This window comes from Canis aureus, chromosome 4 (assembly GCF_053574225.1).
Source record: "Canis aureus isolate CA01 chromosome 4, VMU_Caureus_v.1.0, whole genome shotgun sequence".
NCBI lineage: Eukaryota > Metazoa > Chordata > Mammalia > Carnivora > Canidae > Canis > Canis aureus.
Genome location: NC_135614.1, coordinates 28814999 through 28830706, shown reverse-complemented (window position 1 = coordinate 28830706; position 15708 = coordinate 28814999). Strand labels below are relative to the sequence as shown.

At 43.6% G+C, this 15708-nt stretch overlaps 1 protein-coding gene across 26 annotated transcripts in view; it reads left to right on the top strand.

Annotated features, from left to right (window-relative positions):
- Positions 1-15708, top strand: part of KCNMA1 (potassium calcium-activated channel subfamily M alpha 1) — a 717266-nt gene that overhangs the window by 518363 nt on the left and 183195 nt on the right. For 25 of the 26 annotated variants that reach the window (XR_013377873.1, XM_077895128.1, XM_077895127.1 and 22 more), the window contains one exon: positions 2371-2526. Coding sequence is in view for 25 of the 26 variants with exons in the window: in XM_077895128.1 (XP_077751254.1) it covers positions 2371-2526 (156 nt within the window). In the remaining variant the exon portion in view is untranslated. Of the gene's footprint in view, positions 1-2370; positions 2527-4456; positions 4835-15708 lie in introns of those variants that run through there. The other variant, XM_077895150.1, reaches the window with a different exon arrangement.

Genomic DNA, 15708 nt, shown 5'->3' with positions numbered 1-15708 from the left:
TTTATTTGTTTGTTTGAAAATGCCACAAGGGTTATGTGGCCTTCAAATCTCCTCTCACACTCAATGATTTATTTGCTCATCACTTAGATCTCCTTTCTCCTTATTCTTCCCAGATGATATGAATGCAAATGAGAATTTCTCCCCTGAGACTGGTGTCTTCCCTCTGGTATCAGTAAAGAGGGAAGGTGGCCTTTGCAAGCCGCTGAAGAGTAGGCAGAGAAACAGGGTAAAGGGCAAGACTATTTGCTAGAATCAAGACTGTGATGTGAGAAGGTCTCTGATACCCAGCTTGAGAGAAATTACCATCCCCTGTGGCCCACACACCAGACTTTTTTTTTTTTTAAGATTTTATTTATTTATTCATGAGAGACACACATAGAGAGAGGGGGACAGAGACACAAGCAGAGGGAGAAGCAGGCTCCCTGCAGGAAGCCTGATGTGAGACTCAATCCCTGGATCCCAGTATCACAACCTGAGCTGAAGGCAGATATTCAACTACTGAGCCACCCAGGCGCCCTCACCCTAGACTTTTTTAACCACGTTATCATTAGAGAGGATACAGTCTTCTCTCCCAGGAGTCACCACTGCTGGATTAGGACTTGTTAGACTGTCATAGGACTTTGCAGGAGTGGTTATTTCCAAATGCAGAACAAGGAGCCATTGGACTTGCTCTTCGTTTCCATGATGGTGTCTTCTACTTTTCTAGTAGCACCACTGTAGTTGTATTGTCCTGACAGTGAAGGGAAGCATTCTGGGTGCTCCTGCTGTTTGCTGGTACGTGCAGAGAAATAGTAATTTCAGAGCCATAAAGCCTTGGCATCAGCGGGGCCTTGGCAGGGCTCACCGCTTCAACCTCAAACGCAAAGCAAGAGGTCTTTCTATTATGACTTGGAAAAACACTTACTGAGTTTTTGGGACAAAGACCTTGCATTTTTGGAGGTAGCTTTCTCCATTTATTAGACAAATTACATCCTTAGAAAGTTCCTTTATGAAACAAGCCAAAAAACTGCTTTCTTGTAATGTACACGAGTCAGTCCTAATTCTGGCCCCTGGAACAAAGCAAGACAAGCCCATCTCTCTTCATCACAACAGCACCTGAGGTATTCAGAGGTAAACCAGCCTGTCTCCGTGAGGGTGTGGCCCTTCTGGAGGCCAAACACTGCTGGCTCTCTTACCTGTTTCCCAAAAGATGTTTTTCAGAAGCCCCACCTCTCCTTGTGCTTGTCATTTTTTTTTTTTTTCTGGAAGTGATTCAATTGATCAGTTTTCCTCTTTAAATCTGACTGTTACAACTGGATCAAGTACTCTGGAACTAGCCTGACCAGTTCACAACAGAATGAAACATTCGTTTCCCTTGATCTGGAGACCATTTCTAACAAGCAAGCATTGGCTTTCTCTGTAATCTGTCACACGGTTGGCCTCTTTCTGAGGTTTGAGTTAGCCACACACTTAAGGTTTTTCTTTTTTCTTTTTTCCTTTCTCCTCAGCTCTGTTGCCAAGTTAGGTCTTCTCATTTTGAATTTATACAATTGATTTTTTTTTTTTCAACCTAAATGCTGTGCTTGACATTAAGGCCTTTAAAATCTTTCCTGGCTGGTTTTCTGCCCATTTTCCAACCCTGGAGTAGTTTTTGAATCTTGGTTCCTCCATCCAATGTATGATCTCTGGCTCTTTGCTTCAGGCCACTTAAAATTAATCGGATGAGCATATGTCTGGGTCCTTATCTGGGGGTGGAACCTAACTATTGAATAGGGTCAGTCCATCTGCAAGAGATTGTAACATGTCTACACTGTGATTTGCCTGATGATTTAGATCAGTGCTTCTCAAAATGTGCTCCTCAGATCAGCAGCTCAGCAGCACCTCGAAATTATTAGCAGTGGGGATTCTCCAGCCTCACCTCGCACCCTACTAGATCAGAAACTCTGGAGGAAGGGCCAGCAGTATGTTTATCAACTCTCTGGGTGATTCCGATGCCCACTTAGGCTTGGGGGCCACTGGCCTGGAATATTGGGGAGGCAGAGAAAAGAGAATTCTAAAACATGCAGGCATCTGACACTCTGGGTCTGTTTGAGGAGCCAATTTATGAGCGACCTATCCAGACATCCCAAGAGCGTGGGCCGATGTGTGGGCTGAGGGGAGAACCTGGGTTTGGGAGGCACAGAAGCGATGTTCCAGAGTGAACGTTGAAGACTGAAGTGTACCGAATAGAGGAGTCAAATAAAACACCAAACACCAGGCTCGGGCGAGGGAAAGAAAGGATGAATCTGAATGCCTCTGAGTAGTTGGGCCATGCTGCATTTCCCAGAGGAGATTTGCAACAATTGAACATTTAGCAACGTAAGGTCTCATACCTCACTTTTGCTTCCACAGGCCCATCTGCTAAACATCCCAAGCTGGAATTGGAAAGAGGGGGATGATGCAATCTGCCTCGCGGAGCTGAAGCTGGGGTTCATAGCTCAGAGTTGCCTGGCTCAAGGCCTCTCCACCATGCTCGCCAACCTCTTCTCCATGAGGTCATTCATAAAGGTAACGTCTTGTCCTATTAGAGCACATTAGCCCCAGATTCAGTTTGTCATGGGGTTGAGTAGAGAGCACAGCTTAAACTCAAAACAGATCGACGGGCTTTAACCACTTTGGTTAAGGAGAGATTCCTTGTTACAGATTTGGGCACGAGGCCAACTTCTTTTAAAATTATGTTTTTATTTTTATTTGGCACATCCACGGCCATTAAATGATTGTTCAAAGAACAATCCTCTCTTTTTTTTAGATAAACCACATGTTTATCTATCAACAAAGCCTCCGCTGTTAAAACAAAAATATGATTTATATGCATTCCATATGGCACCAGAGCGCCTAAAGAAAAGAATTATCATTTTGCTCTTTTACATCAAGTGGCTGGTGGACCTCTCACTGTGCGGATAAATGCAGACCATGTGTTTGTGCTGAAGCCCAAACCCCAACAACATAATTCATTTATTTATTTCTGCACAATCAAGGAGGCCAGCAGGGCTGACATGCCATGGTTATTTGAATGGAGAGTGAAATGAGGGACCGAACCCTCAGCAGCGGCGCCCCATACGCCGTGAGACGGGCAGTCTGGCTCTGCTCATCTCCTCGTCAGCCGGCTCACCCCACAGAGCTGACTGGGCAGCCACCCCAAAGTCTCCAAAGTGGCCCCTGCCTGCTGGTCCAACCCAGGCAATGAAGGACCCAACTCTGTCCTCACAGGCTGGGTCAGCACATTTTCCAGACCAGGCCAGGCCCATTTCCAGGACATTGGGTTGAGAGTCCAGGCCCCTACTGAGAGGGCTTTTGGAGTGCAGGATAATGATAATACCAGTCCCCATCCTTAGATTGTTCTTAGCCTAGACTGTCAAGGAGGCAGATCAGGACAGTAAAACCTGCCCAGTTTGGGCCTTTCTGACTTGGCATTGGTGGCCATTAGCTCAGGATCTAGGCTTCCATTCCCCTTCCTGCATTAATAGTGATAGAGGTGGGAAATTTGTGAGTTACCTGGAGGTCTCACAAGTGGGGCTAGAAGCTCTGCAATTGAAAGTGTGAGACCTCCAGCCTTTTGCTGCCATTACTGCTGTGTGTGGCACCAGTGGTTGGTCAGTTGTTCGGGGGAGTTGAGGCAATGGCCCTGGAGGCCGTGGGAAGGATGAGTGAGAAGAGTAAGGTTACAGATGATGGGCTGGTTCCATGTGAGTGCTCACCCTGGGCACCCACAGCCGTGTGGTTAGAGCAGGGCTCTGCTCTTCTTTAGGTTCTTACCCTCTGAACCCACCTAATTTACATTACTTATGCAATTCATGGATAATAATCCTTTATGTAAAAGAACAAATTGTTTTGGAGACCCTTCAATCACTTTAGCAAAGGATGGCTTGGTCAAAAAATTCCTTCAACTCACTATGTGCCCAAAGACCCCAACTCCACAGAACTCCAGGCTCAGACCCAGCTCACAAATAAGGACGTTGTGGGTTTTTTTTTTTTTTTTTTTTTTTTAATGGCTTCTTTAATCCAGGCTGCTATTCTCCTGCCTGGATGAAACTGAATGCAGGCAAAATGGAGTTGGCAGGGGGCTCTGTGTGGCTGGACTTAGAGACATGCCCCAAAGCCAGATGTAGTCTTGTGTCTCCCACGGCTCTTGTGTTCAACACAAGGAACCCAGACCCTGGGATAAAGGACTGTCACCAAGAGAGCTCCTCTGGCTCATTCAACCAAGCTCTGGTGGTTTCCTCCAGCAGGGAATGACCCACAGGCCCAGGCACAAGGTCTGAGACCTGGGCTCTGCTTCCTTATGTTGATGTAACACGGTCTTGGCAGGGCCCTACCGCACATGGGGCACTTGACATGCGTATGTTTTGATTTTGTGGTGCCTGCATGGAAACTAGAGCTGCCTGTCAAGAAAATTAATAAAATGGATGTGACGCTGATTCCTCAGTGTTATTACCAGCAGGGATAAAGAACTTCTGTCCAACTTTCTTCAAGACCCTGGAGGGCCTCACCTCTGGAGCCAAGGACGTCCCCTCCAGCCCAACTAATCCCACTGCCAAGTCCCTATTTAGGAAGAGCCTGTGGAAGAGACTGGGCTGGGCCCTGGTGTAACTGAAAGCACATTTCCCTCCTAGGGTTATGTTACCATGTTATTTCTGCCCCGGGGCCAGCTCCTCCGTGTTTGGAGGTAGCTCTCTGAACATGGCCTCCTGACATTCAGGTGGTCTTTGTGTTGGAATTTGCTAAGGTGCATGACCTGGAAATAGCAAGATTTCCCTTCAAATATTATTTTTTCATTTAAAATAAGGACAGCCTGAAGCATGTGCCTCTCATTCTGTAGTGTCATCATTGTGCACTTACCCTCCAAATCCCTGATCCTTGTCTCTTTTGGGTCACAATAAACACCATGATGATATTCTCCTTGACCTGTTTTGTGTATTATCTCCCATTCCAGAAGTCACAGAGCCTTCACTTATTTTTATTTGGTGTGTGTTGCGGGGGCAGATGGAAAAGGGAATCTAGAAATGGATGACTGTTTACAAAAATTGCTTCCTTCCCCAGTATCCCCCATTTTCCTCCAGCAGAGAATTCACCAGCACTTCCACAGGGACAGGCAGGCCTCGAGGATGGAGGGAGGTGAGATGGGGCTTTGGTAGATTTCATCCCTTGAGGACACTTAGCATTTCTGGAAGCAAGAGGTGGAGTGTGAGCTCAGCCTCTCCTTTGCCCTGGGCAGGTACAGTGTCTGTTTCTTGGCTCTGCAGAATACACTGTACTCTGTCTCTGCTGAGCAGAGAAGAAAGGAGGACTGACACTGCGATAATATATCACAGGCGGAAGTAGCACGGTGGCTGCCCACCAGGCCTTTAGTGGCCATGAGACCAAAAGCCAAGACTGAAAGTGAGGATTTCAAAGCTCAGCAAGAGCGAGGGGCTACTGGTATGCAGGGGTTACAAAAGAGACCCAGCCCAGGGATACCAGGAAAATATGGGGAGCACCTGTTTATCCCCTGAGCAATATCATTTTCAAAGTCCCTTACCATAGGCCTTCATTGCCCTCTGAAAGCCTCGCTCCCATGTTGGATGTATCATCTCCGAATTGGTCTTAATTTTTCGAGAATCTATATTTTTAGCCCACGTCTTTGGGGGTAATGAATTCAAGTGTGCTAACTACTGTTAAAGACTTTTTCTTGGCTATTTGTATTGAATTTGGTCTGCTCAACATTTAAGGCATGCCCTCTGCAGTTTCTGGTGTGCTGGGATGTGTTTAACAGATCCATGCTAACCTGATAGCCAATGACTTCATGAAAGAGGCACAGGTTGGCCCCTCGGGTCCTCGGACCCAGAAGCCTATTGCTAATGGCAGGCTAAGCATTTTCTGCAGCGAGTACCCAGTTTTTGCCCTGAATTCCTCTAAGAAGATAAGGTGATCATCCTGGTTCCTGTGGCTTGTCTGTATCTACATCCTCAACCAGGTCTGGAGCATCCTGTTTATTTACACTCTCTGATCTCCTGCCACCTGCCTATGAGGGTCAAGTGAGAATCTTCCTGAGGCCTCCTGTAAAGACCGAGACAATAAACTTATTTAGCCTATCTGCTATTGCCTCGTAGCTGAGTCCCTGAATAAGTGGCCACACTTACCCTCCACTTGGCTTCCTCCTTTGGATGTATTCTAAGATCCATTGAGTTTTTTTTTTTTTTTTTTTTTTTTGGTTTGAGAGTTTTAGCATGTAATACTTAAGTTTCTCTTCAGCATATGTGGTTTCACGTTGGGGCTTGACCTGCCATCTTGGTGAATTGTGCTATTATTCTTACTAGGATTAGCTGTCCTTGGACATGATAAATTGTGTGTGGGGGTGTTGTGTATAATTTAGAGAGTGATTAACTCTTAACATTTCATTTTAGTCTGTACTGAGACTTCAAAATTTAGCAGATTTAAATTATACTCAGGATTGCCAACTATTTTAACCCTGCTAAGCTACGAAGCACACACTCATACATAAATACACACACATCCTGGAGCGTGGCATGTACTCTGTAATTATTTCTTGTGGGTGAAATGTTACTTAATATTGATCACAACATGGCCTCCTCTGTCACCTTTTCTATTTCTGAGTGAGGAAGCCATAGGAAAATCAGGTCCGTATTATTCAGAGTGTATCTTGGCTGAAGTGGACTTTGCTGGACATGAAAACCATCTGTTCGTTATTGATATTACCGCATTAAGATAAACTTTCAACAATACATAGTCCTAGCACTTGTAGGCAAGGGAATCATTTTAATACTTCTATTTTGGGTTTATGTTTATGTGCATCTATGTGTTTTTTATATGCATGTCTAAAAAAATTATGGTTTAGGAGCTGGAAATACAAATCAAGACTCTACTAACAGCTGAACTATCTGCGATTCTAACTGTGCCAAGCCCTGTGTTAAGTGCTTTATAGACATCGGTCATGTAATTCTCACAGTGGCCATACCCACCACTGACTCTATTATTACCCACTTTCCAGTGGCAGACACTGTGGGTTATGAGAAGTTCAGCAACCTGCATGAGGACAAAACACCTAGAATTGACAAATGCACGTTTCAAACCAAGCAAGCTGGCTCTAGGTCTTTGAGTATACCAGGAGGAAATATGGTAGAGGTGCCTGGGTGGCTGAGGCAGTTAAGTGTCTGCCTTCGGCTCAGGTCATGATCCTAGGGTCCCGAGAGCGAGACCCACGTTGGGCTTCCTACTCAGCAGAGAGTCTGCTTGTCCCTTTCCCTCTGCCCCTACCTCTCACTCATTCTCTCTCTCTCTTTCTCTCTCTCTCTTTCTCTCTCTGGCTAGCTCTCAAATAAATAAAGTCTTTTTTAAAAAGAGGAAATATGATAAATCATAAGGGGGAACCTTAGCTAGTGCTAGCATCTTAGCTTTCTGTAGTTTATAGACATGGTTGCTTTGATAGAGACTCCCTGGGCACCTACTGTATTCCAGAGAGGGTGCTACTCACACTGTCATCCTCATGGCTAGGAGGCACTCAGAAGCTTCAGGAAGCTTCTGTTATGACTGGGATGGGTGGGCACATCCATTCTCTGGGTCTTGTTGGCCTTTCTCTCTGGCCAGCTCTATAAAGGCAGAAGTCACTGCATTAATGCATGTGAACCTAGGCTGGGATGAGTCAGGGTAGGGAAATATGATCCAGGCTTTCCAGAAGGAAGTGACATAATTCACTGGTGTATTCAGGGGGTAAAGCTAATTGGCTTTGGTAGATGCTCCTAGGAGAATATAAACAGTTCTTACTGGCTGATGGGTATAAGCTCTGCAGACCTGAGGTGTTCATCCAGGTGAGGGAGACATACTAGAAATAGGACCCAGCCCTGTGTGGAGTGGGAGGGAGGTGGGTGACCTCTGAAAGGGGTCTAGAGCTGCAACTGATAAGGTTGGGGTCAATCTACATAGAGTAAGTTAGATAGTGAGAGGCAGGCTGTTGCTTATTCCACACTCATGGGTGATGTCATCCTAGTCACAAATTGTGTCATGACAGTGGACTTCTGCAGATATGTTTACCAGCGGAGAGCAGGTCCCAATACAAATATACTCACTTCCTATAATCTTGTTTATTCTCATAAGTCCTAGATGTATAGAGGATCCTCAAATTTGTATCTCCATTCAGAACCTCTCCCCGAACCCAATATCATCTAACTGCCACTCAGCATCTCTATCGGAGTGTCTCATCTCATCTGAGGCCTGGCATACCCAGAATTGAATTCCTGTTCTTTGCCAGGAAGCCTGGTCCTTCCATTGTACTAATGGAGATGCCATTCTTCCCATTGCTCAAACTGAACTATTTGGACTATCCCTAGCTTCTTTTTCTCACACACTATGTTCAATCCAGCAGGAAATCCTCTTAGTTTGACTTTCCAAATATGGCCAGGATCTGAGTACTCCTTCCTGTCTGATCCAAACCAACCTCATCTGTCTCCTCAAGCATTACACCAGTCTCCTAACTGGCCTCCTTGCTCTGCTTTTATCCCTCCCTCACTCCAGTCTGTCCTCAGTAAAGCATCCAGAACAATCCTTCACAAGCATGAACCAGATCCTATCACCCTTCTGTATAAATCTTTACATGGCATCCTATCTCACCAAAATAAAGTTCTTACAAAGTTCTATAGGTCCTAAGCAATACTCACTGGCCTCATCTCATAAGTGCTCTTCTGCTCCTTGCCCTCAGCCACACCGTCTTTGGCTAGTCTGTGGGGTTATGCACTTGCTGTTCCTCTGGCCGAAACACTCTCCCTCTAGTAGCTTCCTGGCTTCCCTCTATCAGATCCTCCATGTCTTTGCTTAGTGTTAATTTCTCAGTGAGACCTTTCTCTAAAACACTAGGATTGCATTTTTAAGAAAGGCTTAAAAACAAATTTTTAATTGAAGTATAATATACAAACATAAAAATGTGTCTCTAATAAATGGGCAACTTATTACTTATTCACAGACTTAGAACTCCCATGTCTTGAGGACCTAGACTGAGAAGCCATACATTATCAGTACCCCAGGAGCCCGTTGATTTAAATATCAGTGTATGTGTGGGTCTGTTTCAGGGCTGTCTTGGGGAGAACTGACGTCTCCAAGATGTTGAGTTCTCCAGTCTCATGTAGCATATCTCTGAGAAAGACATGCTTTGCCCTTCAACAGTTTTCCTGGCAAATGCAGGAGAATCAAGAAGGAAGTGACTAAGCTCCTATACTTCTCTGGGGCTTTCCTTCCCTCAGGGGCTTCTGAGGGTCCCTAGAGGGAGGAGAAGTCCCACTTCAACACATTCTCCAGCAGGGATTTAAAGGTTCTCTTTGGCTTCATGGGGTGGGTAACGTTTCCATACCTAAACACGTCAGAATGACATTTTCAGGATTTATACCACCCTTCCCTCCACAGCCCCCTGTGTCTATTCCTTCCCAGTGTTCCTGGCTTTGTTTTCCTCCGTGGCTTCATTTATTGCCTCTTTTCTCTAAGACAGTGTAAACACCGTGGAGCCTGGGGCTACTCGCTGAATCCCTAGTGCCTGGAGCAGCCCTTGATGATGCACAATAGGTACTCAATAAATGCCTGTTGAACAAATAAATGAATAAACTGGTCTCAGCCTCGCCTGGCTAGCCTTTATTACAGAGACAGCTGGGTAGGGCCAGGACCGCAATTACAATCTGGGGTGATTTTGATGCTGAAAACTTCTTCCGTGGCTACTGTGTATAGTTCCCTTGCCAAATTAAAGGGCTAGGACTCCACGTGGAAACGAACTACAGAGCTTGGCGAGGACGCGTGGAGGCTGGTTACGTTTGGTTATAAACCATTTCGAATGCCAGCAAATCCAGTCAGTGTGTGGCTTAAATTCACAAATCAAAATAAACACCCATGCATTGAAATGAATTTGCTAAGCCTCAGTATTCCATTTGGGTCGACATCATCGTGCATCCTCTTTTTTCCTCCGTGAATTTCATCAGATCGGCGGCCCAGCCTGCCTCCCCCAATGCCATCCAATCTGCTCGAGATGACTAACGCCCACCTGAAAGCCGAGCAACTTCCCCGAAAATGATTTCAAATGAAGAGAGAATTAATCCATGAACTATTAACAGGGATTTCGTTCCCCTCTGGCCCTGGTAATTTCTAGAACATTGAATTAAAGAGTTCTTAGACCTTTACAAATTCTCAAGGCAAACATTATTAGCAAAGAGAAGCCCATACAGCATGTTAGAAGATTGCCAGAAAATGTCAATGGAATTTCTGAATAAAATAAAAAAGGCTTATGCTTCCCCTCCCCATTTTCTCCCCTTTTCCCTCCCTCCCTCCCCCTAACATGATTAGAAAGTCATTTCATGTGTCTTATATGTTTGGTCAATCAAAGGAAAACGTACATGATTGATGGTGACAGGGAACACATTTAACTCATTACTCTTTACTTTGCAGCAAAATGATTTGTGTAAACTGTCTGCCTAGCATTAAAGGTAAAACAAACTTAGAAACCCCAAAATGTTAAATTTTTGTCTAATATTTTCCTTTCGGTTTTATAGCCGTAATCACATATGGATTCTTTTATTTGGCTCTTGGCACAGACTGAACAAAAGGGGAAGACAGCACAGAAAAATTATGTAACTTACAGACAGAGCCCCATGCGCTGATGGAGCCCTAAGAGCTGCAGTGGCTAGGACTCACCCTGAAAGCCAGGAGAAGCCTCTACTCACCCTGGCCCTTATCAGCTGGCAGGATATTGTCAAGCGTGTGAAGTAAGGCCCTCTTGACCAAGTCGCAAACACCATAATGATCTCTTTTGGAGATTATCAGACCTTAATTACTGCATGCATTTCCGAATACACCTGGGCATCCACAGGCTGCATCCTCCTGGCTTCTCCCACTTTCACTGTTCTAATTATGGGCACCCCCCACTGTTGGTGATTTTTTTCAGGCAAAAGTCTCAAAATGCCGTTAAACCATTAGGAATGAGTCTCAGATTCCTTGGTTAAATCTATTGGTAAGCATTGCCCTTAAGTGATACCGAGTATAAATCTATGCCCAGAATAAGGATGAGGAACATAACGTTTTGAAGCAATGACTACATATCTAGAGGAGGCAGAGCAAAGCACCACCATTGATTTGATACAGTGGGTATCTTTTCAAGAACTTTAAGATTGTAATAATATCCTAAACTTGCATAGCTCTTTACAGTTTACAAGGTATACATATTTTATTTAAATTACTTTTTATTTGACCAGATACACAAGCATTTTATTGAGTATCATTCAGGAATTGTGCCTAATTCGAAGGATGCTGGCATTTCGGACCCTTCCTCGTGTGTAGAGGAGGAAGAAATAGAAAAAGGGGAAACAGAAGGATGGCTGACTTCTAGTTGTACAGCTGGATGGAAGATGGTAGAGCAAGAGCCAGAACTCCGCTAGATCGGTGGGTTCTCAGCTCAGTGCTTTCCCTGCTATCTATCACACGTGGCTTCCCTGAGAGAAATGTTTTGATAGAGACATTGCTTGGTTTTGTATTCAAATCAATACCTTCTAAGAACAGAAATCCCTTTGTGATATTTGTAGAAGTCGTATCCTCAGTTTCCCCAGCCATGCCAAACTACGTGATCTAAGAATTAGATATTTTTCAAAGGTAGGAAACACCTGTTTGTCCCATTCTCTCCACAGTGTGTCGGTCTTTTCAGACCACACCACAGTGTGTCCTCCCTGGACCTTAATGCCTTGTTAGGTGAGACTTTGTTGTCCAAGTGCTGCGGCTGAGCTGGAGAGGGAGAGGATGACCCCATTTGTTGGAGGACGAATGAATGAGTAGGTCAGAATGCAGTGTGGCGACTTCCAGCACGGAGGGGGTATCCGTAAAGAGGGCGTGAGGTCTAGAAGGGTTTACAAGTGCTGATAAAAGCAAGAAAGGAAAATTTCTAAGGCAAAAAAGTATAGTTAATCCTAATCCTTGAAGGCTCCTCTGATCAAAGTATTTAAGTAACTCAAACCATTTGGGCACAGTGGTGGGGCTCTGAATTGATGTCCTTGAGATTGGTACATAAAACCACCTGCATTTACCTAGCCTTTCTTCTGGCCATTTTCCATTACAGGAAAAATGCTTAAAGTATGTGGGCCCACGAAGACGTGGAAGTAATTTTAATTGTCTGCCTATCTTGTTCTTTAATCTTATTCTTTAAATTAACCTACAGTAAAATTGGTGGGCGTATATGCCCGTGTACACAGCTCTATACATTTTAACGCATATGTTGAGTCATGCCACCAGTACCAGAATCAGGATACAGAATGGTTTCAAGATACCCCAAATTCACTCATATCTTTCCTGTTCCCCTAGCCCCTGACAACCACGGGGCTGTCCTCTGTGACTATCGTTTTGTCATTTTCAGAATGTCTTGTGAATAGAATCATAAAGGATCTAACCATTGGAGACTGGCTCTTTTCATTCAATATCTTCATTCATCCAGGTTATTGTATCAATATTTCAGTCCTTTCTTTCTCTCTTTTTTAAAAAAGATTTTACTTATTTATTCATGAGAGACACAGAGAAAGAGGCAGAGACACAGGCAAAGGGAGAAGCAGGCTCCATGCAGGGAGCCCGAAATGGGACTGGATCCCAGGACTCCAGGCTCACGCCCTGAGCCAAAGGCAGACGCTTAACCGCTGAGCCACCCACATCCCCATTCCTTTCTTTTTCTGAATAGCTTGGCATTTTATGGATTTGCCACAGTTTATCATTCATTCCTTTATTTTTTTTAATTTAAAAAAATTTTTTTAAGTAGGCTTCATGCTCAGCATGGAGCCCAGCATGGGGCTTGAACTCACGACCCTGAGATCAAGACCCAAGCTGAGGGGCACCTGGGTGTCTTGTGGTTGAGCGTCTGCCTTTGGCTCAGGGCGTGATCCCGGAGTCCTGGGATCAAGTCCCACATTGGGCTCCCTGCATGGAGCCTGCTTCTCCCTCTGCCTGTGTCTCTGCCTCTCCCTGTGTGTCTCATGAATAAATAAATAAAATCTTTAAAAAAAAAAACAAAAGACCCAAGCTGACATCAAGAGTTGGACACTTAACGGACTGAGCTACCCAGGTGACCCTATTTATCCATTCATTCCTTTAATGGCATTTAGGTTGCTTCCAGTTTGGAGAGATGATGAATAGAGTTGATCTAAGCATTTGTGTAGAAGTTTCTTCTAGTCTCTCTAGAGGAAAGAAGTAGGATTGTTGGATTAGAGGGTAAGCATATGTTTACCTTGAAAAGAAATCACTAAAGTGTTTTTCCGGAACGGTTATATCATTTGTCATTCTTGCCAGCCCTGTATGAGACTTTCTGTTGCTCTGTATCCTTGTTTGCACTTGGTATTGTCAGTATTTTTATTTTAGCCATTCGAGTGGGTGTGTTAGAGTGTCTCACTGTGATTTTAATATGCATTTCCCTAATGACTAATGATGTTGAACATCTCTTCATCTGCTGATGTATCATTTTTCTTTTCTTTTTGGTGAAGTGTTTGGCCTATATTTAAAAATAGGCTTTACTTTTAAGGCAGTTTTAGGTTTATAAGAAAAGTGAGTGTAGGTACAGAGATTTCCCATAGGTTCCCATGCATTCCCCCATTACTGACATCTCCCACCAGCATGGTACATTGGTTCCACAGATCAACCTTCCTCCCTGTTGATCCCTGGCTAACATGGATGTTTGACCTGTCTCCATAGTTTTGCCTTTTCCAGAGTGTTACATAGTTGGAATCCTACAGTATGTAGCCTTTTAGATTGGCCTCTTTCACTTAGTAGTATGCTTTCTACATTCTTATATGGCTTTTCATGCCTTGATAGCTCATTTTTTTTTAGTGCTGAATAATACTCCATTGTCTGGATGGACCACCATTTATTTATCCATTCACCTACTGAGGGACATCTTGGTTGCTTCCAAGTTTTTGGCAATTATAAATAAAACTTCTATGAACATCAATGTGCAGGTTTTTACATAGACATACATTTTCAACTCTTGGTAAATATTAAGGAGGGTGGATTGTATGGCAGAAATATGTTTAATTTTATAAGAAGCCACCAAACTATCTTCCAAAGTGACTGTACCATTTTGCATTTCCACCCAGCAATGAATGAGAATTTCTCCTGTTCCACGTCTTTGCCAGCATGGGGTGTTGTATGTGTTTGGCCTGTTTTTTAAAATGGGGCTGTTTTGCTTTTATACTGTTGAATATAAGAGTTTATTATATGTTCTGGTTATCTTATTAGATTTGTAAGTATTTTCTCCCAGTCTGTATCTTGAGTTTGCATTTTCTTGACCCTGCCTTTCCTGGGTAAGTTTTTAATTTTGAAGATTTTAGGGGTTTTCTCTAAATGTTAAATATGGAGTTTCCATATGATCCAACAATTCCACTCCTAGGTGTCTACCTAAGAGAAATGAAACCATGTATATTAATTTTCCATAGCTGCTATAATAAATTATCCAAAAAAAAAAGTTGCTTAAAACAGCACAGATGTTTTTCTCTTCCTTTTCTGTAGGCCAAAAATCTGAAATTAGTTTCACTGGACTAAAGTCAAGGTTTTGGCCAGGCTGGTTCCTTCTGGAGGCTCTAGAGGAGCATCTGTTTCCTTACATTTTCTAGTTTATGGAGACTGCCTGCATTTCTTGGCTTGTGACTCCTTCCTCATATCCCTCTAGCATTTGCTTCCAATGTCCCATTTCCTACTTCCTCTTCCCTAATCAAATCCCCACCTGCCTCCTTTTTATAAGAACACTTGGCATTACAATTAGGGCCATCTTGGATAATATAGAATAACCTCCCATCCCAAGATCCTTAAACTTAATTGCATCTGTAAAGTCCTTTTTGCCATGCAACATAACATTCACAGGTTCCAGGTATACTTTGGGGGCCATTATTCAATCTACCACAATCTGCCCATTAGCCTCAAAAATCCACATCCATTCCACATGCAAAATACATTCATCCCACATTTTGATTTATTTATTTTTTAATTTTTAGAAAAGGTTTATTTATTTGTTAGAGAGAGAGAGATGCATGAGTGGGGGGAGGAGCAGAGGGAGAGGGAGACAAACAGACTCCCTGCTCAGTGGGGAGCCCCATGCCTGGCTTGATCCTAGGACCCTGAGATCATGACCTGAGAGCAGTCAAGAGTCAGATGCTCAACTGACTGAGCTACTCAGGTGCTCCCACCCCATATTTTTAAGTCTTAACCCTATAGGGTAAGATTCTGGATATGATCCATTCTGGGGGAAAATTCCTTTTCACCTACAGATCTGTAAAACTGGAAGGCAAGCATTCTGCCTCCAAAATATATTGATAGGACAACCATAGGATAACAATTATAGGCATTCCCATTCCAAAGGGAAGAATATGGAAGAAAGAAAGCTTCTACTAGCCCCAATTACCTTCAAAATCCAATCAGACAAGTTCCATTAGGTTTCACATCTGGGAATAATCCTCTGTGGCTTAAAATTAGACTAAGCTAATGTGATTCCTCCAAATATTTTCTTTTCAAAATCACTTTGGCTACTCTAGTGTTTTTGCCTTTTCATATAAATTTTAGGATCAATTTGTCTATATCTACAAAAAAATCCTACTTCTATTTTGATTGGAATTATGTTAAACATACAGACCAATTTGGGGGAGCACTGGCATCCATGAACATGAATTCCAATCCATGAACATTGTCTCTCCATTATTAGATAAT